Consider the following 20,908-nt stretch of genomic DNA (forward strand, 5'->3'; position numbering starts at 1 on the left):
CACACATCTGCCTACTGCATCAAATTAAAACTAGATTAGATGCCTCAGATATCTGCAGTGTCTCAAAATCTGTTCCTGGATCATGAGAAAATAAGCAATCAAACTGTGCCATTTAACTTGGTATAGGAATCAGCATTTTATATTCAGAAGCAAATGATGACTGACTCATCTGTAGGGTTTCTTATCTCTATTTGCACACACGTACGCACACGCACACATGCCCCTCCTGCCCTGAACTCCTCAACTCTGACTCTTGCACCCCCCACATCCCTAGCCCTTTGCCCTGAGCCCCTCCTTAAGAACTCAAGCAACACCAGGTAAATGTGCTAGTTTAATAAACAAAATGAAAATCTTCCAGCTAGTTCCAGGAAGGTGTATTCCTTGAGAGGATCTCAATTATAAGAAGTTGTTGACAAGCTGGAAAAAAAGTCCAAGAGGTTCTGATGAAGGAAAACTCAGTCTCCTTTTGCTGACTTCCCAGGATTTTTCCTGATAAATGAACGAACAGCATTATATTGATTCCCTGTACTATTACAAATTAGCTGTTCTTCATCTCACTCACAAATACGTAGCACCGCCAATTCGTAAAAAAATTTGAAATCCAGCTGCTCTTCCTCCTCACTTCCCCAACCTCCAATGCAGTTTTACTCAATTGATTTATCCCACTAGGTTTATAACTAAACACACCCAAAAATATCATGCCTTAAGATAACATACATAGAAATAAACTAGATACTGTTATTCATAAGGTACCACACAAGTGTGAGTGAACATATATTGCAGTATACTAGTGAAAATATTTAATAATGAAGAGGCAGTCTCTAATTTATTTTGAAAGGTATTAGTAATCTAATGCACCTTTTGTTATGATCATTCTTTCCACCTTACTAAACTGCTTGCATTCATACTAAAATATCCTGTTTTAACAGCCTTACCTGCATGATTGGAGTCAATGTGCACCATTTTGTTGCACATGTAAGAGTTAAATACTGTATCTGCAGAGACATGGAAGTTAGTCAAATTTAGTCTTGAGTATTTAACCAAAAAACAGTAAGGAAAGCTAGTATTTTCTCGCGTACTTTTCCTTTCTGTAAATTATAGTGGTATAGAACATCACAGTCCATAAAATAGTTATGGATACTTAAGCTGGGTACTAAGAATTTGGTATAAAATGTTTATACTGTTGTTTAAGTTCCCTTAATTGATTTTTAATATCAGCAAATATTTTCTTTTGGGCAAGCAAAATTCAGTGGAATGAATCTATCAGGAGCAGAATTATCTGGATCTACTTCTCTCTGTATTGCGATAGATATAAATCTTTGCAACTGGTTTTGTGAATTCCTATTATAGGCAGTCCCCAGGTTACGTACAAGATAGGGACTGTAGGTTTGTTCTTAAGTTGAATCTGTATGTAAGTCGGAACTGGTGTCCAGATTCAGCCGCTGCTGAAACTGATCAGCTTAAACAGTGGCTGAATCTGGATGCCAGTTCTGACTTACCTACAGATTCAACTTAAGAACCCCAGGCGTCCCCAAGTCAGTTGCTGCTGAAACTGATCAGCAGCTGATTCCAGGAAGCCGGGGGCAGAGCAACTCTGCCTCGGGCTTACTGTAGTCAGCCACTGGTCAGTTTCAGCAGTGGCTGATTTGGGGACACCTGGGGCAGAGCAGCTGGGGTGCTGCCGGGTTGGTCCAGTAGCGCCGAGGAGCGGCGCTGCAGGACCAACCCAGCAGCGCCCCAGCTGCTCTACCCCAGGCGTCGTGGGCAGAAAAGCCTGGTCTGCTAGGGGGGAGGGGGCACTAGCTGCGCCCCCTCCCCCGAGCAGACCAGGGAGACGCGGAGCAAAGCTGCAGAGGACGCCCGCAGCGGGACAGTCCAGGCGCGCCGCGGCTGTCCCGCTGCGGGCGTCCTCCGAGGCTTTGCTCCCCGTCTACCTGGTCTGCTGGTCAGACCAGGGAGACGGGGAGCAAAGCCGCGGAGGACGCCCACAGCGGGACAGCCCAGGCGCGCCGCGGCTGTCCCGCTGCGTGTGTCCTCCGAGGCTTTGCTCCGCGTCTCCCTGGTCTGACCAGCAGACCAAGGAGATGGGGAGCAGCTTTTCTCGCCCCGGAGAACGTGGGCGGCGGGACCGCGGCTCATCTGGGCGTCCTGCCGCTCCCGTCCTCCGGGGCAAGAAAAGCCCTGTTCGTAACTGCGGATCCGACATAAGTCAGATCCGCGTAACTCAGGGACTGCCTGTAGCTGAGTACTATTAATAGTTATTTATCTTTACTTATTTCTTTTCTTATATAGAGATGAAGGCATAGTGTAATATTTACACATTGTTTTGTTAATTCTTTGTTAATCCGCTGCTTAGGCGTCAGTTGGAGTATTGTGTCCAGTTCTGGGCACTGCATTTCAAGAAAGATGTGGAGAAATTGGAGAGGGTCCAGAGAAGAGCAACAAGAATGATTAAAGGTCTAGAGAACATGACCTATGAAGGAAGGTTGAAAGAATTGGGTTTGTTTAGTTTGTAAAAGAGAAGACTGAGGGGGAACGTGATAGCCGTTTTCAGGTATCTAAAAGGGTGTCATAAGGAGGAGGGAGAAAACTTGTTCATCTTGGCGTCTGAGGATAGAACAAGAAGCAATAGGCTTAAACTGCAGCAAGGGAGGTTTAGGTTGGACATTAGGAGAAAGTTCCTAACTGTCAGGGTAGTTAAACACTGGAATAAATTGCCCAGGGAGGTTGTGGAATCCCCATCTCTGGAGATATTTAAGAGTAGGTTAGATAAATGTCTATCAGGGATGGTCTAGACAGTATTTGGTCCTGCCATAGGGGCAGGGGACTGGACTCGATGACCTTTCGAGGTCCCTTCCAGTCCTAGTATTCTATGATTCTATGATTCTTTTTTCACTGGCCCAAAGCAACTTTAGGAGCAAAACAGGTTAGAAAAGCAAAATGTTCTTTAAGTTACTCCTCAAGCATCCCTTAAGGGAAAAACGCAAAGCCAGGCTGTGTTAAGTATTGAGTAACCACTTTTGTAAAAGGACTATCAAGATATTATTTTAAAAAATTCTGTATAGCAAGCCTGCTGTTATAAACCGCTGAGCTACAATCACTTAAAACATTTACTTTATTGGACCTTAAGATGCAATTGGTCTCTTGTTCCACGAGAAAAACACGGTTGCTTTATGCCTTGAACCACCCAGCTCCCTACTGGTAATCCTAATTTAGGAACATAAAGCTATCAGTCAAGTTCCACGTACATATGGAAATTGAGATTAACTCCCCACAGAAGGAACAGTAATCACAAACTAGCTGAAAATAAAAGGCTCTCTATCTCCTTCTAGCTTTTGTTCACTGGTCAGGAATCAATTTATATTTGTAGTCATATATTCTTAGTTACCCTGTCGTGGACTAAACCAGTGATCAGAAATTGGCTATTGATAGAGGTTAACACAAACTGTACATTTTGATAATTAAATTTTCTGAAGTTTAAACATATATTATTTGTCAGGATCATGATGGACATTTTCCTGCACTGGTTTACAGCATTTCAGAATATTGTACAGGCAGTCCCCAGGTTACGTACAAGATAGGGACTGTACGTTTGTTCTTAAGTTGAATCTGTATGTAAGTCGGAACTGGCGTCCAGATTCAGCTGCTGCTGAAACTGATCAGTTTCAACAGCGGCTGAATCTGGACGCCAGTTCTGACTTACATACAGATTCAACTTAAGAACCCCAGGCATCCCCAAGTCAGCTGCTGCTGAAACTGATCAGAGGCTGATTCCAGGAAGCCCGGGGCAGGGGCTTCCTGTAGTCAGCCACTGGTCAGTTTCAGCAGCGGCTGACTTGGGGACGCCTGGGGCAGAGCAGCTGGGGTGCTGCTGGGTTGGTCCAGTAGCGCCGCCGCTCCTCGGTGCTACTGGACCAACCCAGAAGCCCCCAAGCTGCTCTGCCCCAGGCGTCCTGATTCAGCCGCTGCTGAATCTGACCAGCAGTGGCTGAATCAGGACGCCTGGGGCAGAACAGCTGGGGTGCCGCCCGGTTGGTCCAGTAGCGCCCAGAGCGGCGCTACGGGACCAACTGGCAGCGCCCCAGCTGCTGTACCACAGGTGTCTGGAGCAAAGCCACGGAGCACGGGGGCAGCGGGACAGCCCAGACACGCCGTGGCTGTCCGCTGCCCGCGTGCTCCGCGGCTTTGCTCTGCTTTGCCCCCCTCCGTCCCCCTGGTCTTCAGACCAGGGGGACGGGAGGGGGGGGGGGGCAAAGCAGAGCCAAGCCCCGGAGCGCCTGGCCAGCTGACAGCCCAGACGCGTCTGGGCTGTCAGCTGATCGTGCGCTCCGCGGCTTGGCTCTGCTTGGCTCTGCTTTGCCCCCCCCGTCCCCCTGGTCTGAAGACCCCCCCCCGTCAGCTGGCTGGGCGCTCCGGGGCTTGGCTCTGCTTTGCCCCCCCCCCATCCCCCTGGTCTGGGGGGGGGGGGCAAAGCAGAGTCAAGCCGCGGAGCGCGCGATCAGCTGACAGCCCAGACGCGTCTGGGCTGTCAGCTGGCCAGGCGCTCCGGGGCTTGGCTCTGCTTTGCCCCCGTCCCCGTCCCCGTTCCACGAGGCGTACAGATAGTTCGGAATAACTACATAGTTCGAACTATCTAGCCCGTGCCGCGTGTAGGCGCGCGGCACGGGGTTCGAACAAGCCGGCTTTTAAAAATGGCGGAGCCGGCTTTATGCTAATGAAGCCCGGGAAATTCAAATCCCGGGCTTCATTAGCAAGTTCGGTATGCATACATTACCCCCCTAGTTCGAACTTGGGGGGTAGTGTAGACATACCCCTTGATAGTAGCAATGATTTTTTAGAAGTATCCTAATGGGTGCACAAAAATCCACCTTCTTCTGCTCTGCTTTGGAGTTCTTTTCAGTGACTTTGTGGTAGAAAAGGAACCAAGGATTGCTAGCATTTGTGTGCTGACTAGCCTCATGGTACAGCATGAGGAGAGACAGCATATGTGTAGATCTAACAGACACTGCTACTAAGGTTCACCAGTCACCAGCTCTGAGACACAAGTGCTCCTATAGTGAAGTGCCTACAGGGATTCACTTCTCAGAGAACCACTGTTATTGCACAAGGTAAGTAATGTCTTCTATTGAACAACAAAATGGATTTTGTGCTTTCTCTATTTTATGGAAGGTACTCCCCCTCTAAATTCATGAAGCTAACACTGTATCTTCTTTGAAACCTCCTTCTCCTTAAAGCCATCCTCATATGTGAGGCTTACAAGTCATTTCCATCTGGCATTGGTTAGGCAAGTCAAGAGATGCGATTTCTGCTTTTCCAATAAATTTGGGGAGGGGAATAAATTGTTTCCTCATTCTTTCAACCCAGTCCTATATATGTTTCATCCACCTGTTGCACCTTGTCTGATAATGAGGGCTGGATGCTTAGCCAGAATAAATTGATGGAACTTCATTGACATCAGCAGTTGTGCATATGAGTTTCCAAATCAGCCCTCGAGCCTTTCCTGGTACTATTGTATAAATAACAACAAAAACAATCAGGAGCTAGCAGAAGTGACATACATGCAAAGATATATAGTGGGGATTTTGAAAGGAACAATGGAGAGTTAGGTGCCCAAGTTCCCAGAATACTAGCCTAAATAAAAGAAGAGCCTGTCCAAATAATAACTAGGAGGGAAGGGGACATACACTGCTTTCTGAGTGTTTAAAGGGTCCAAGGAGCAAAGAAAGTGGAAAGCAGAGGTTGGTGTCAAAGAGATTAAATTAAACAAAAGGTAAACTATTTTTCAGAAATCACTGCCTAACAGTGAAGTTTATTAGAGGAATAATTTCCAAAAAGCAGAAATAGTTTAATTAAAACTGGACTCCAATGTCTTTAACATGCTGTGTCTGTATAAATTCACCATCACATTTTTTCTCGTGATTTTCACTCAGAAGATATCGTTTGCACAATATCAATTTCTGAAAACTGGCATGTCCTTGTATCGATCGTACTTGTAAAACTTCAAAGCTATCAGAGCCTGCAGAGCTTCCCTTTCAAGCAGAATTCTTTGATAGGGATATTATCACAACAGCAACTCTCAACTTGCTTTTTTAAACATTGGCTTATTTCTCACTGTGACAAAAATGCCTTCTCAAATCCTTTCACCATTATACATTCTGCCTGATCAGTGTGTTCTTATAAAAGGAGCAGTGTCAGCCCTGATGTAAATGGGGTTGAAGACAATGAGTGTTTCACCAGCCTAATGTGTAGACATTAACTTGAGGCACAACCCTGAGTAACATATGGGGACATAAATTACATATGCCCCAGGAGGTGTTATGCCCCTCTAAGTCAGGTCTAAACTACTGGCTAAGTCAATGTAACTTGTTACTCTGGGGTGTGAAAAGGTCTTCCACTATGAGTGACCAAGTATCATTCTGTTCACACTGGCACTTCATCTGTGGAAGCAGCTCTCCTGCTGACATAACATGTGCTTCACACTGAGGTGAAGTAATTATGCTGACAATAATGCACTCTCCCATCAGCATAGCACATCTTCACCATGTGTGCTACTTGTGCCATTGTGTAGACTTCCCCTGAGTCACAATCTCTCCCAATCCCACCTTGCTCCTAGGCAGTAGTAATTTACTGCTGCTTATATGAGCAGCAAATTACAGCACTTCTTGCTGTGGTTTAGTTTATAATTCTGATTAGGCCTAATTTTAAAGCCAGAACTGAGCCCAAGCATGTTGAGTTGTTTTCATACCTGAACCTGACACTTCTTCATCAGATTGATGTGGACTTCCCCGACTCCATGCCAGAAATCCATCTGCAACTTCCTCCTGCCCGTGGCGGGGTTAGTATGGTGGTGGCTGTGTGACCTGCTGCTCTTGGCCCAGCACTTCCTTCCTGTGCTGTGTGCGCCACAGAGTGAGAGGCCCCACAACTTGTTGGTACTCTCTGTACTGTGAAGAGGAGAGGGCAAGCAGGAGCAGGGCATGCTACTGTCCTCACCCCCATCCCATGAGCAGGAAGTGGTGATCAGAGGCTATCGAACCCTATCTGAGCCCAAGTGCATTGGGTTGTTTTCACAATGGAACATAATTGACCCTGATACTTGTAGTAGATCTTGTCATGTTCATGTTGGAGTGCAAGATTCTAGCTTAACGACTCTAGCCAGTGAGTTGCCTGAGTTCCAACCACTCTACCTACCTTGGGGTAGGAGTAAGCAGATGGTCTTCCTGCCCATTCCTAAAGCCTGAGTAGAAGCACCAGGTGGTTCTTACCATACAGACTTGCAGTGCTTATCCATTCAATCACTTAGGGTACGTCTACACTGCACGCTGATTTCAAAATAAGCTAGTCTGGAATAGTTATTTCAAAATAGCTTATTTTGAAATAGCACATCTACACTGCTAAGTCTCAAATTAGTCTGAGGCAGGCTTCCCTAATGTAGATGTGCTATCTCGATTTAGAGCCCCAGGAGGCAGTGGGGAGGAATAATTTAGAATGGCCCTGGTGCGGGGCTATTTCAAAATAGTAGAAGTGGAGCGTCTACACACACCTTATTTCGAAATAGCTATTTTTGAATAGGCATTGTTCGTTGTGGAATGAGGTTTACAGATTTTGCAATAAGACTTCCGTTATTTTGAAATTATTTCAAAATAATGGAATGGCTGTGTAGACGCTCACATTGTTATTTTGAAATAACACTAGTTATCTCAAAATTACAGTGCAGTGTAGATGCACCCTTAGGGTATACTGTCAACAAAGCTTCTGTCGACAAAGAGCGTCTAGACTGCATCCAGTTCTGTTGACAAAGCAAGCCACTTTGTCGACATGAGAGTGTAGACGCAAAGGACAGTGTAGATTCAGTAATGCCTTCTGTCAACAGAACTCTGTCGACAAAAGGCATTATTCCTCGTAGAATGAGGTTTACCACCATCGATAAAACTGCCGAGATCTGTCGACGTTAAGAACATAAGAACATAAGAACATAGGAGGAGGTTTTGGAACAAATAGAAAAACTTAATGTTAACAAATCTCCGGGACCGGATGGCATTCATCCAAGGGTTCTAAAAGAACTCAAATGGGAAATTGCTGAGCTATTATCTGTGGTTTGTAACCTATCCTTTAAATCGGCTTCCGTACCTGATGATGGAAGGTAGCCAACGTGACACCAATATTTAAAAAGGGCTCTAGAGGCGATCCTGGCAATTACAGACCGGTAAGTCTAACTTCAGTACCAGGCAAATTAGTCAAAACAATAGTAAAGAATAAAATTGTGAAGCATGTAGAAGAACATAATTTATTGGACAAAAGTCAACATGGTTTCTGTAAAGGGAAATCCTGTCTTACTAATCTGTTAGAGTTCTTTGAAGGGGTTAACAAACATGCAGACAAGGGGGATCCAGTAGATATAGTATACTTAGATTTTCAGAAAGCCTTTGACAAGGTCCCTCACCAAAGGCTCTTGTGTAAATTACATGGCCATGGGATAAGAGGGAAGGTCCTTTCTTGGATCGAGAACTGGTTAAAAGACAGGAAACAAAGGGTAGGAATAAATGGTAAATTTTCAGATTGGAGAGGGGTAACTAGTGGTATACCCCAAAGGTCAGTCCTGGGACCAATCCTTTTCAACTTATTCATAAATGATCTGGAGAAAGGGGTAAGCAGTGAGGTAGTAAAGTTTGCAGATGATACCAAACTGTTTAGGATAGTCAAGACAGAAGATAACTGTGAGGGACTCCAAGATGATTTCACCAAACTGAGTGATCGGGCAACAAAATGGCAAATGAAATTTAATGTGGATAAGTGTAAAGTAATGCACATCGGTAAAAATAATCCCAACTATACGTACAGTATGATGGGGGCTAATTTGGCTACGACAAATCAGGAAAGAGATCTTGGAGTTATCATGGACAGTTCTCTGAAAACTTCCACACAGTGTGCAGCGGCGGTCAAAAAGGCAAATAGGATGCTAGGAATTATTAAGAAAGGGATAGAAAATAAGACCCAGAATATCTTACTGCCCCTGTATAAAACTATGGTACGCCCACATCTTGAATACTATGTATAGATTGGTCTCCTCACCTCAAAAAAGATATTTTGGCCTTGGAAAGGGTTCAGAAAAGGGCAACTAAAATGATTAGGGGTTTGGAACGGGTCCCATATGAGGAGAGGTTAAAGCGACTGGGACTTTTCAGTTTAGAAAAAAGGAGACTGAGGGGGGATATGATAGAGGTATATAAAATCATGAGTGGTGTAGAGAGGGCTGATAAAGAAAAGTTATTTATTAGTTCCCTAAATAGAAGAACTAGAGGACACCAAATGAAATTCATGGGTAGCAGGTTTAAAACTAATAAAAGAAAGTTCTTCTTCACACAGCGTGTAGTCAACTGTGGAACTCCTTGCCAGAGGAGGCTGTGAAGGCTAGGACTATAATAGAGTTTAAAGAGAAGCTAGATAATTTCATGAAGGTGAGGTCCATAAAAGGCTATTAGCCAGGGGATAAAATGGTGTCCTTGGCCTCTGTTTGTCAGAGGCTGGAGAGGAATGGCAGGAGACAAATCGCTTGATCATTGTCTTTGGTCCACCCTCTCTGGGGCACCTGGTGCTGGCCACTGTTGGTAGACAGGATACTAGGCTAGATGGACCTTTGGTCTGACTCAGTACGGCCGTTCTTATGTTCTTATGTAAATGTCTATGTGGAACCTACTGCTACACATTACAAATTCCATAGAGTGCTTTGATATACTCCCATTTCAGTGCAGTTATGATCAAAGCACAATGCAGAAATTCTCACGCAGGGTAGATTCTCACATTGTCTGAGACAATCTAAACTTACGTGAGAGGTTTCTGTGTTTCAGCAAGTGGCCATGTTCCCTGCAATTTCGGTGCTAGGTGCAGGAATCATTTTAGATATCCCTTGTAAAACATGAGTCATATGTGCAAGCTTACCCCTTACACAGCTCTCCTTTACATGAAAATATAATGATGTAACTCATATAGTTTTGTGATCTTTTCTGAGTAAGGAGGCTAAATAGCCTCTCTGGAGCTTTCCATTAAGTTGTGACAGCAGATGTAATTTGATGCTTCTCCCACAATGGGTCACTAACAGTCAGTGCTGAATATTAAGATGTTTGCAGTCAGGGTAAAATTGATATAAAAATGCTTTCTGGCTTTATAATTAATCCCAAGGAAAATCAAAACCTCATTTAAATAAAAAGGTTTGCTGTCAGCAGCATCAAGAAAAGCCAGTCCCACTTCACTGAACTAAGAACTCCCATTAACAGCATTAAAGTATGTTGCCCGGTTTATGATGTTGTTTTCTCGGCATTTTTAACTTTTTACCTATTAAAGCAGAAGGTAGAAGCTTTATAAACAACTGTGCAACTACTTCAACCACTTAATTTAAGACACAAGGACCTGAGAGTGCAGTGTAAAAACCAATAGCATAAACCTTTCCTGTGTTCCTCCTTCAGAGGAAATGTATATTCATCAGTACTGTATTGGCTTGCAAGAATGATTTTTAAAACTGTTGGAATTAATCAGAAATTAGACAGAGGTCTAGGTTGGTACCATTCTGATTTGGTATAGCATGGACTGATAGTTAAATTTGATGTTGTTGCATTTTAATATTCTTCTCTTAAAGTCTCAATCTAGGAATATAGGAACTGCCAGACTGGGTGAGATCTCATGGCCTGACTAGTCTAGTGACCTCTCTCTGACAACAAACATTACTAGACACATCTGATGAAGGTGCAAGACACTTAGCACATGCTAGTAGATGGAAATTGAGTTAAGATCCAAAGCATGCATTTTGATAATTAAATTATGTCTAGCTAAAGCAGGGCTTACTGGAACTTTGTGAACTTGCAGAGGTTAGGAAGTGGCTTATGCAGTTGTGAATGGGGCAAATCAGAGAGGAGGGATATACACAAGACAATCTCTGTAATAAAATGTGATCCATACTATGGGAGATGGGGATTATGTCCTCTGAGCTAGGGTGAAATTCAAAAACAGAAGAAAAACATTCTACTGCTTTTATGTATTACTAGCATTACCCATCCCATTGTGACGGTAGTTGTGCACGTGGCCTCCTCCCTCCCCGCTGTTCCTGGGGATGGGGAGGTTTGGGCCAGCTCAAGCCATGTGGTCTCCTCTCTCCCCACTGCTCCCAAGGGCAGGAAGGCTCGGACCGTGCAGCCTCCTTCCTGCTTGCTGTTCCCAGGGGTGGGGTGGTGGTTGGGGCTGTGCATTCTCTTCCCTCCCTGCTGCTCCAGGGATGCTAGGGTGCACACACACTCTTCCCCTACCTATGGGGGTGAGGCTGCATGCACATTGCCTCCTTTCTCCCCTCTGCTCCCAGGGCCAGGGAGCTTGGGCCAGATCAGGCCACGGGGCCTCCTCCCTCCCTGCTGCTCCCAGGGGCAGGAAGGCTCAGGCTGTGTCGTCTCTTCCCTCCCCGCTGCTCCCAGGGGCTGGCAGGGGGCAATGCGTCTTCTTCCCTTCCTGCTGCTCTGGGGATCTTGGGGTGCACATGCGCTCTTCCCTTCCCCGTGGTGGGGGTGTGTGTGCTGCTCCTCCTCCTCCCCTCCCAGTGGTGGGGTTAGGGCCTCAGCAGAGGGGGTGGGGCTGTAAGTGGGATTAGGGACCTGCCTCCCCCTAGAAATTTCTTGTCTTCTCAAATGTTCACTATGACAGATGGCGAGACAGACACCTCTCCTTTTACAATAGTAGGGATTTGCTAATTATATTATGCTAGCACTAAGATTCTGAAACTTTCCTAAGTACTGTACAAATACACCTGAAGAAGTGGTCTCTGCCTGAAAGTGCAGGCTTGAAAACAAACAAACAAAAATCAAATAAAATATTTGTTTAAAAATGCATTGTAGCCCTTGTCTTCCTGGTTCATCCTTGGTTTTAAATTTTCTATTAAGAGTCTGATTCTTTACACCTTTATTCACATAAGTATTCTTACAAAGTTAAGTAGCCCCATTGTCTCAGTCAACTACAGTTCAGTTGAATTATAAGAATAACAGTGAAGGCTGTAAAACCACATCGGTGATAACATTTTGCAGGATCAGAGCTGTAGCATATAAGATCATGTGTAGAAGTGCACGAAGCGCTTGTCAGAGATTAGATGTTCTTTTCCTACATAGCTACTTAGATTAATCAAGAAGACAGAATTTGGGTGAAACACAGAGAGAAACCTTATTTGGTATAGACAACTATTATGGAAATCATAGGAAATCAGTTTGCATAAAAACAAGAACTACACTAAGGTAGTTTCCTGCATGGTACATGTTACGACTTAGGGTACGTCTAGACTGCAGGGCTATTTTGGGATAAAGGAGGTATCCCAAAATAGCTACCCCACGTCTCAGGAATGAGTTCACTATTTCAAAATAATTTTCAAAATAATGGATGCTCTATATCGACATCTCTGTAAACCTTGTTCCATGAGGAATAAGGGATGTCTCAAAATAGTGCTTTATTTCAAAATTTGGTGCCATGTAGACATGCCAAATTTCAAAATAGCCTATTTTGAAATAAAATCAAAATAAGATATTTCGATTCATGTTTTGATTTTAGAGTGCAGTCTAGACATACCCTTAAGGTGCATCTACACAGCACGTTATTTTAAAATAACTGATATTACTTTGAAATACCAATGCAAGCATCTACACAATAATTCCGTTATTTTGAAATAAACTCAAAATAATGGATGGCTTATTCCAACTTCTGTACACCTCATTTCACGAGGAATAATGTCTATTCCAAAATAGCTATTTCAAAATAGGTGTAGTGTGGACACTCTGCTTCAGCTATTTCGAAATAGCTCTGCCCCAGAGCCTTTCAAACTAATTACTCCCCAGTGCCTCCTGGGGCTCTAAATCGAGATAGGAGGTCCACCTTAGGGAAGCCTGCCTTGGTCTAATTTTGGGGCTTCCCTGTAGTGTAGATATGCTATTTCGAAATAAGCTATTTTGGAGTATTTCTTCCAGAATGACTTATTTCAAAATAAATGTGCAATGTAGATGTACCCTAGAGACCATTGGAAATAGAAATAAAAGGGAAAGTAAGTGGGGTCCATCAGAAAGCTCCTTTAACTCCTATATGTAAATGTTTCATAACCTAATAGATAAGCTTCCACAAAACTCCCTTCTCGTGGAATTCTATAATGTACTATACCCCCATTATGGTCACTTGTTTGTATTTCAGAATGAGAATATAGAATATCTGACCTGAGATTTTCTCTTGAGGTCGACCTCTTTTCAGCTACACTTTAGCCTTTCATATAGCTACTCCTACATGGCCGTTTTTCTGAAAAAATGTCAATTACGTCCACATTACAATTGCATTCTTTCAAAAGAAAATTGAAAGAACAGAGGGTTTTTTCTAACATTGGTAAACCTCTTTCTGTGAGGAAGAAGACTTTTTGCGAAAAAAGCCTTTGTGGACGGGGAAGAGGGAGTTCTTTTGCAAGAAGTGGAAAGAGGAAAAAGCACAGGTGCCCTGGTGGCCATTCCACCCAGAGTAATCACAGCTTACATGTGAAATAGCATCCAGTCAGCCTGAACGCTATCTTTTGAAAAAGTAGATGGCTTTTTTTATGCGCTTTGGCAGTGTGGACGCTCTCTTTCAGAAGAAGTTTTTTTGGAAGATTTCTTCGGAAAAAGCTTCTTCCGAAAGAAGCCTGCAGTCTAGACATAGCCTAATCCATTTATTTATGTTCGCCTCTTCTCCCCCGCTCCCATCCCGCCCCATGCATGTTCCAAGCTAAAAACACCTAGGAGGCATAAGACTGGATCATTAAATCAAGGCAGGGGTCAACAAATCCTTATTCTAAGCTCTTTGGGGGAAATAACTTCTTTCAAGCCTGAAAAAAGTGTCAAATACTTTTGGGTAGCATATAAAATTATTATTACTGTTAAGTCTATTAAATATTTCAGCATATTTACAAACTTGAATACTAAATATCAGGCACCTAAATCCATGTTTTGCACATCAGAAAACCAGGATATGTCTTCAGGTTTCTTTATATGGATGCCAGTGCTTATGTTCACCCATCCACTTTTGAAAACATTGGCCTTCATTAAAAGATTCTTGTTCATTTGTTCTACATAATACATGTTAGGTGGGTTGTAACATAGACGTGAATCTAACAGCAACAGGTGGGATCGTGATTTTTCTTTTGGATCCGTGGGTTTGAAAGAAGTGTGGAAGAATCTTAAGTTTTTTCAGTTAGCTGCTTGGCGCTGAGAGATATACGATCACTGAGTCTCTGCTTCAAATTGGGCAGCTGCTTGGATCAGATGGCACATACGCGATTAAAATTGTAATTTTTACTGCATCAGTTCAATGTGACATTTTAGATGATATAAAATTATACTGAGAATCAAATCTTATAAATGATAGAAAAAGCAATCAAATAGACAAGACGATTGTGGTAGCATCTTTTATTGAACCAACTTCTGCTGGTTCAAGAGAGCACCTTGTTTCTCTGATATTCTGGGATCAATACCATAAAGAAAAAGAAATCAACATATTTACCAGTGTATAGCATTTAATGAAAAAATAGTCCAGGGATTCACTTGAAATGTATGTCATAGCAGTTTATGATTGGAAAAGCATTTCTAATGAGTAGACTATTAGAATAAGGACTTTTTCATAAGGGAGGACTAAGGAATAATATACCTCCTTCAACTGTACAGAATAAGGATACAGGGGTGCTGATGATGCTGGTGGCTCAAGTGGTTTGTTAATGTTAGCAGAGGACAGAGATGAAATTGCAACTCCGAATCATGCTTGTTATGGGGTATGATTATAAAAAGCAATATTCCAGTCTAACCTGTTTTCACCATTCCATCCATCTCATATGGCTTTTTTTGCCATTCTTTCTTGTGTTTCTGCCCTTTTTCCTTATGTCTTCCAGCCTCCACTAGGTACTGTTGTGGTTTACCTAATTTGACAGCTTCCTCTTCTAACTATTGATGACTAAAAATAAATATAAGTAATAGAAAAAATTGAATTTACTGTGCTACTGGGCACATATATCATCAACTTCCTAGCAGGTACAATGTGAATTCTAAAGCTTTCTGACCAAGATTTTGGAGATAACCAGTGTTCCCTATAAGGTGGGTGCTTGTGTGACCATCAGGAGAGATTCAAATGCTGCTCAGCTGATTAGCAGAGTGCCCACAGCTAGGGTTTTGTATCTACTAATGGTGCACATTTGCACATGCCTCAGTCCACATAACAAAATGTATTCTGCATCAGGATGGAAAAAATCTGCACATGGAAAGAAAAGATTAGAGAGAACATCAGAGATGGCTAGTGATTTTGGGCACTTCAGTTTTTGAGTGCCCAATACTGAAGGAGCCTGATTTTCTTAAACTAATGAGCATCTACCTTTGAGAAATCAGGAACTGTTAAGGCATTTCAAGTGTGGAACCCAAAAACTGAGATACTTGAAAACTCTAGGAACTTTGGCTAAGGTTTTCAAATAGCCATTCTCTACTTTCTGTGTTTCAATAGTCCTTTCACTTGTGAAACATTAAACTTAGGTCCAGCTTTTAAAAGATATTTATGAATTGCTGCTGAGCTAAGTAAAGAACTGTACTGATTACAAAGGTAGCAGCTAGTCCCTGGACATTTACTGCTACTTATAAAGAGTTTATTACACAGAACCTACATCATAATTTACATAGATAAATAAAGCACTGTAAGATGCTTGGTACAAGATTCATATGTTCCCCTGTGTTTTTGTACATTAGCAATAACTTCACTAGGCAACTCTGCTAATAGCTCTCATATAGTGATCTCCATACATGAATGAGAAGATAACAGCACTCTTCTTCAATTCTTCATTAAATAAAGAAAAACCAGTTTTTCTTTATTACTGTAAGGGCCAAATTAAATAAATGAAGATGCAATTGTTATTTCTCTAGTGTTAAAAATGACTAGAAAGAATTTGATCTGTCAAAACTAGTTGTATGCTTTTGGTTTTGTACAAAATTGCTTATATGAAATATTAATGCTCACAATCAGTTTGAATTTAGCAGTGTAGATGAAGTATTACTGCTTAATTGGAAGCTTGGACTCTTGCTTTATTATGATGACCAGCTTGGTCCCTTTCTTTGTTATGATCCTTTTAGAGTTTGAGGCACTAATTCACAACCCTGAATTCATTCATTTACTGATTCAATTTTAGTCTCTTTGTATTTGTGGACATCTAAGAGGTGGTCATCATTAACTCAAATGTATTTGTTACTATGATTTGATGCTTGTTTTCTGAACTTCTTTTATTACCTTTATGGATTGACGGTGAACAGTTTGCTGTTGACAATCATATTAGATTGGAATTTTCCGAACACTACGCATTCGTCTAACTATGCTTCTACTGAAATAAATGGGAAGCTAACCCATGCCCTCAGTAGTAGTAGAGGGAGGCCAGTGATGACTGCTTTTCAAAATCCCACTCTCGGAATTAAAGCTGTGCTGATTAATTGTGAATGGACACAAGCATTCTTGTTCTGATTGAAGGAGTCAACTGTATTACTTCTAATAAAGGGGAACTGTAACTGGGGGTTAAAATATCTTGAGAAGAGGTGCCAGATCAGATTGCCTTTGGGGGCCAGATCTTGGACATTCCTAGAAAAACTAGGAATGGGTTGGTGGAGATTTTAATTTTCTTTGTCAGTCACTCAAATTGAAAAGTATGTGGTCAGATATCTGCCTTTCTCTTTCAGTTGCCTCTCTGGCAGTGTTCTAGCCAGGCCTGCTGACAGGGCGATGGGGGTAAAGGGGGAAATTGCTTAGGGCCCAGAAGTTCAAAGGAGACAAAAGTTCCCAGCTACCACCAGCGCTACTGCAGCAGTGACGATGGCTAGAGCCCCAGTCCCCTTTGAATTGCTGCTGGAGTGCTGCTCCATGTGGCTCGGGGGGGTGCACAGACTGTGGTCCAGGCAGTGCTAAAGGCTGACTGTTCAAGGCTCCGCCCCTTCTTCCCAAGGCCCCACCTCTTCCAGGGGGCACAGGGCCAGGCCCCCTATCCCCTCTCCTCCCCCCCACACCTTGCCCTAGAGTACTTGTGGCTGTTGGCCCCGCTGGTTCTAGCAATGGGTTTTGCTTTCCTCCCATTAGGTAAGCCTGGGTCTCAAGTTCTCTTTCTTGAATGGTAACAGCTAATTTAAACTGCTTCAATTTGCGTGCATAGTTGGGGCTCATTTGTTTGCATTTGTGACTATTGAATTGAACATTGCCCAGTTTTATGAGATCCCTTTGTAACGCTTCACAGCCTGTTTGGATTTAACTATCCTGAGTAATTTTGTATCATCTGCAAATTTTGTCACCTCACTCTTTACCTTTTTTTACAGATCACTTATGAATATGTTGAATAGCACTGGTCCAGTATAGATCTTTGGGAGATACCACTGTTTAAATGTCTCCATTCTGAAAATTAACCATTTATTCCTAAATCTATTTTTGACTTCATAAAATCCACTAAAGATGGAAGTAATGTGAAGCATTACCTATTGGAAATGAAAGTGGGAAGCAAGTATAGTGCTTGACCTGTGGGACAGTGCCATATATTACAAGTTCATATGCTAAAAAGCTAGCGAAATTGCATTGTTTATTGAATAGTGTCCTCCATGAGACAGCATATATTGGTTAGCAGCAAAATAAAATGAAAAGTAAAATATGGATGTGGTGCTCACTGACACTGAGCTTCTTAGTTTTTAATGTAAATAACATGGACTATATAATCCTAACCAACAATCATAGTTGTTCAATAACTGCATAATGCTTTTATAGAAGAGGCAACAACTGTAAATTAGTATATCAATGATGTATAATAGCATTAAGGTTTTTTCTCCTACAGAGTGCAATAGGACAAATATGTACATAATGTACTATGTAATATCTTAATTAATCACAATACATCCCTGTGTGATTTCTGCTGCCTTCTGTCTATGGGCACAATTCTGCTACCACAGTAGCCAGTGGAAATCTTCCCATTTGATTAGTGTCAGTCTGAGAGCATAATTAGTTCAAATACTGATATGATAAGTTGTTCAGTGCTCTGCTGAAGCAACTGTATACTACTGTTCTTATTAGGTACGTGTGTGTCCATGCACACAATGCATTAACAATTATTAGGTTCTGCAATCAATCATGATCTGGTGTGAGAGAAACCACTGGAGCTGCTCAGAATTTTTCTGCAGAATGATTTTCTAGTGGATAGTGCTGTCTGTTTGAAATCAAAATTTTCCTCAGGAAAATTTAAATTTTGTCAGAAAGGTTTGATCCATCCATCAGGAATATTGAAATGAATCCTCCAGCTTTCCAGCTTCTTGCCAGGTCACCTGGAAGGCTGAGTGGGAAAGCAGGATCACATAACTTCCAGGCTACAGTGCAGCCCCCTGGCAAGCTCCAAAGCTCACCAGCCTAGCCATACTCCCTGTTCCATCAGCTGCTCAAAGAACTGTGTAGCTAGCTGCCTGGCTGGATGGCTCCTTTGGGTTCTGTGCTTTTCTGCTGGGTGCCTCCCCAGGCAACTGGCTCCTGAAGAGCCAGGCTGATGTCCTAACAGGTGGATAGTCAGCAAGCTCAAAAATTCCATGTTGGTTTTCCAAAAATAGTATTTTTCCTGAAGTTCCTTTGTACAAAAAAAATCATGTTTTTTACTTTTCCCCCCTGATTCATCGGAAAAAAACCCAAAATTTTCATCAGGAAGGGGCTTCCATTTTCTGGACAGTTCTAGAAACCGTAATCTCAGGATTACCAAAGTGGTAAGCATTATAGGCAATCATTGGACTACTACAGGAGGGATATTATCCTTTTATAACACTCCTAGAAGCACAGCTTCCAGAAGTTTTTCTTTTAAAATGATGTAGCAGTTCAATCCAGCCCCACCGACTAAATCTCTGGGAGAGTCGATATTATGATTGAATTATGTGTGACTTGTTTTGACAGTCAAAATATCTGTGTTATGTTCACTTTATCTCCTTCCCCTAGTGCTCCTGGTATATATTGTTTAATGTCAAATCCAGCACTACGTCTGGTGGTCAACTATTTTAATTTCAGTGACGCTAGTCAGTTCAGACTGGGGGTCTATAATTTCCTTTTGTTATCATACTTATTTTAAGTAAAAGATATTACTCTGTTTCTGTTTTTATTGTGTATCCACTATTTGGCTTGTGCTGAAAATTATTTGGTTTTCAAACAATAGCTATTAATAGTAAATGTCTGCAATAATCAATACCTCCCTCCATCTAAAATCCACTGGAAAAATGCCCATAGTTAAAAGTTATAGAGATATGGATTTCAAAATCTTTTGCTGAAAATTCTGCCTAGCAAATGATAAATAATGAGGATAGTGAATTATGGTGATAATATCACTTTGATTTCATGCCACTGTTGTTCTACTACTATGCTTTATATAAATAACAATTAGTATCCAAGATCTTTTTTAAGTCACTTGAAAAATACAATCTGTTGTATAAATACTTTTTTAAAAGATGGTTTCTGCCCAATCTGTCTAGCTATAATCTGATTTTAATGAGGAATAACATCTTATTAAACTGGAGACATGATTATTTGCTTCTTCCCTTTATCATCCAAAGAGAGAGAGCACTAGGGTCAGTATATATGAGAGATGTAATTTCAGTAATCTGGTAATTATTTCTGTGCCTTCAATTATAACTTAATTGTGGCTACCCATTACAGTAAGAATGCGAGAATCTGCAAATAGAGTCATATTACTTTAACAAATACTTCCCTTTATTCTTCCTTCTCCATACAGTCATTCCCAGCACAGCACTGCAACACGTCCACCTACAATGAGCTTACAAAGAACCATTTCTCTGGAAGGGTAAGACTGTTCTCTGTCTCTTGAGCTGCTTAATATGCATGTGTATATGCTGCTCTGTATTTGTATTTGGGAAGGCAGTTCAAAGAACATACACTTACACTGAGAGTGGAAAGGGATGAGACTTGTAATGATCCTTAGTCCCTGTGGGAATTTGTCCCACACTCTGGGTTTGAATGAAGCTTTGTCTCCTGCACAGATGAGCGTTATCCTTTCCTTATGCTAAAACCCATGTTTCTTCTTGACTGTCAAGTCTGATGGAGTAGGAAAAGGGATACCTGAGTAAAGTAGAAGGCCTTTATTTTCCTTTTATGATGAGGAAGCATGTAAATATGTCCCTGGAAATCACTATGTAAGCAGAATGCCGTCCTCAGCTTGTTTAGAAAGGTTTAACGAGACAACAGCCCTGAACTATTTCCTCTTATGAATTGTTTTTCATATAGAAATGTCATGATGTAATCACGTTCTCAGTGAGAATGTAACGTGGAAGTTTTGACACTAATTTTATGTCATTTTTTTAGCCTAAAAAAGGAAGTCTGAAAATGTTGAAAAATGTAAATATTTTATATGGAGGCTAGAAAGTGATTAACCATGCAATACCTTTTGCCGGCTGAATGTATCAGATACCTTGTATCTATTTCTAGTAGTAAAAAATTCCAAAGCTTGGTGCATACAATGAGGTAGGCTTTTGAATCGACATTTAAACACCAGCATATAAGAGGCCTGATTATCTGAAGTGCTGGAGTCATACAGGGACTCAGCTCTTTGAAACACAAACTATCTGAACTCTCTTTTCAGCATCGTTGCACTCACCTTAAATAGATGCCCAAGAGAGAGCAGTGTGGTCTCCAAAAAATTAGGAGACCCTGTGGTTTCATTTATACCGACTCTTAGGAGCTTTCAGTCACCATATTATCTGATCACATGATAATTTATGCAAGACAAGGTCTAGTAAATGGACCAGATTTCTCACTCTTCTATGAAAGGCTCTGAAATGACAGAAGAAGGGTTTTTTCAGTGTTGATTGTAGCAAATAGAGATTTAAGAGCT

The 20,908-nt window shown here is 41.9% G+C and overlaps 1 protein-coding gene across 16 annotated transcripts in view; it reads left to right on the forward strand.

Moving 5' to 3' along the window:
• Positions 1–20,908, forward strand: part of DLG2 (discs large MAGUK scaffold protein 2) — a 1,584,089-nt gene that overhangs the window by 1,249,176 nt on the left and 314,005 nt on the right. For all 16 annotated transcript variants that reach the window (XM_075919430.2, XM_089775764.1, XM_089775765.1 and 13 more), the window contains one exon: positions 19,793–19,861. In XM_075919430.2, coding sequence (XP_075775545.1) covers positions 19,793–19,861 — 69 coding nt within the window. The remainder of the gene's footprint in view (positions 1–19,792; positions 19,862–20,908) is intronic.

The sequence above is a fragment of the Pelodiscus sinensis genome, chromosome 1 (genome assembly GCF_052426305.1).
Source record: "Pelodiscus sinensis isolate ZL-2025 chromosome 1, ASM5242630v1, whole genome shotgun sequence".
In the NCBI taxonomy this organism is placed as follows: Eukaryota; Metazoa; Chordata; order Testudines; family Trionychidae; genus Pelodiscus; species Pelodiscus sinensis.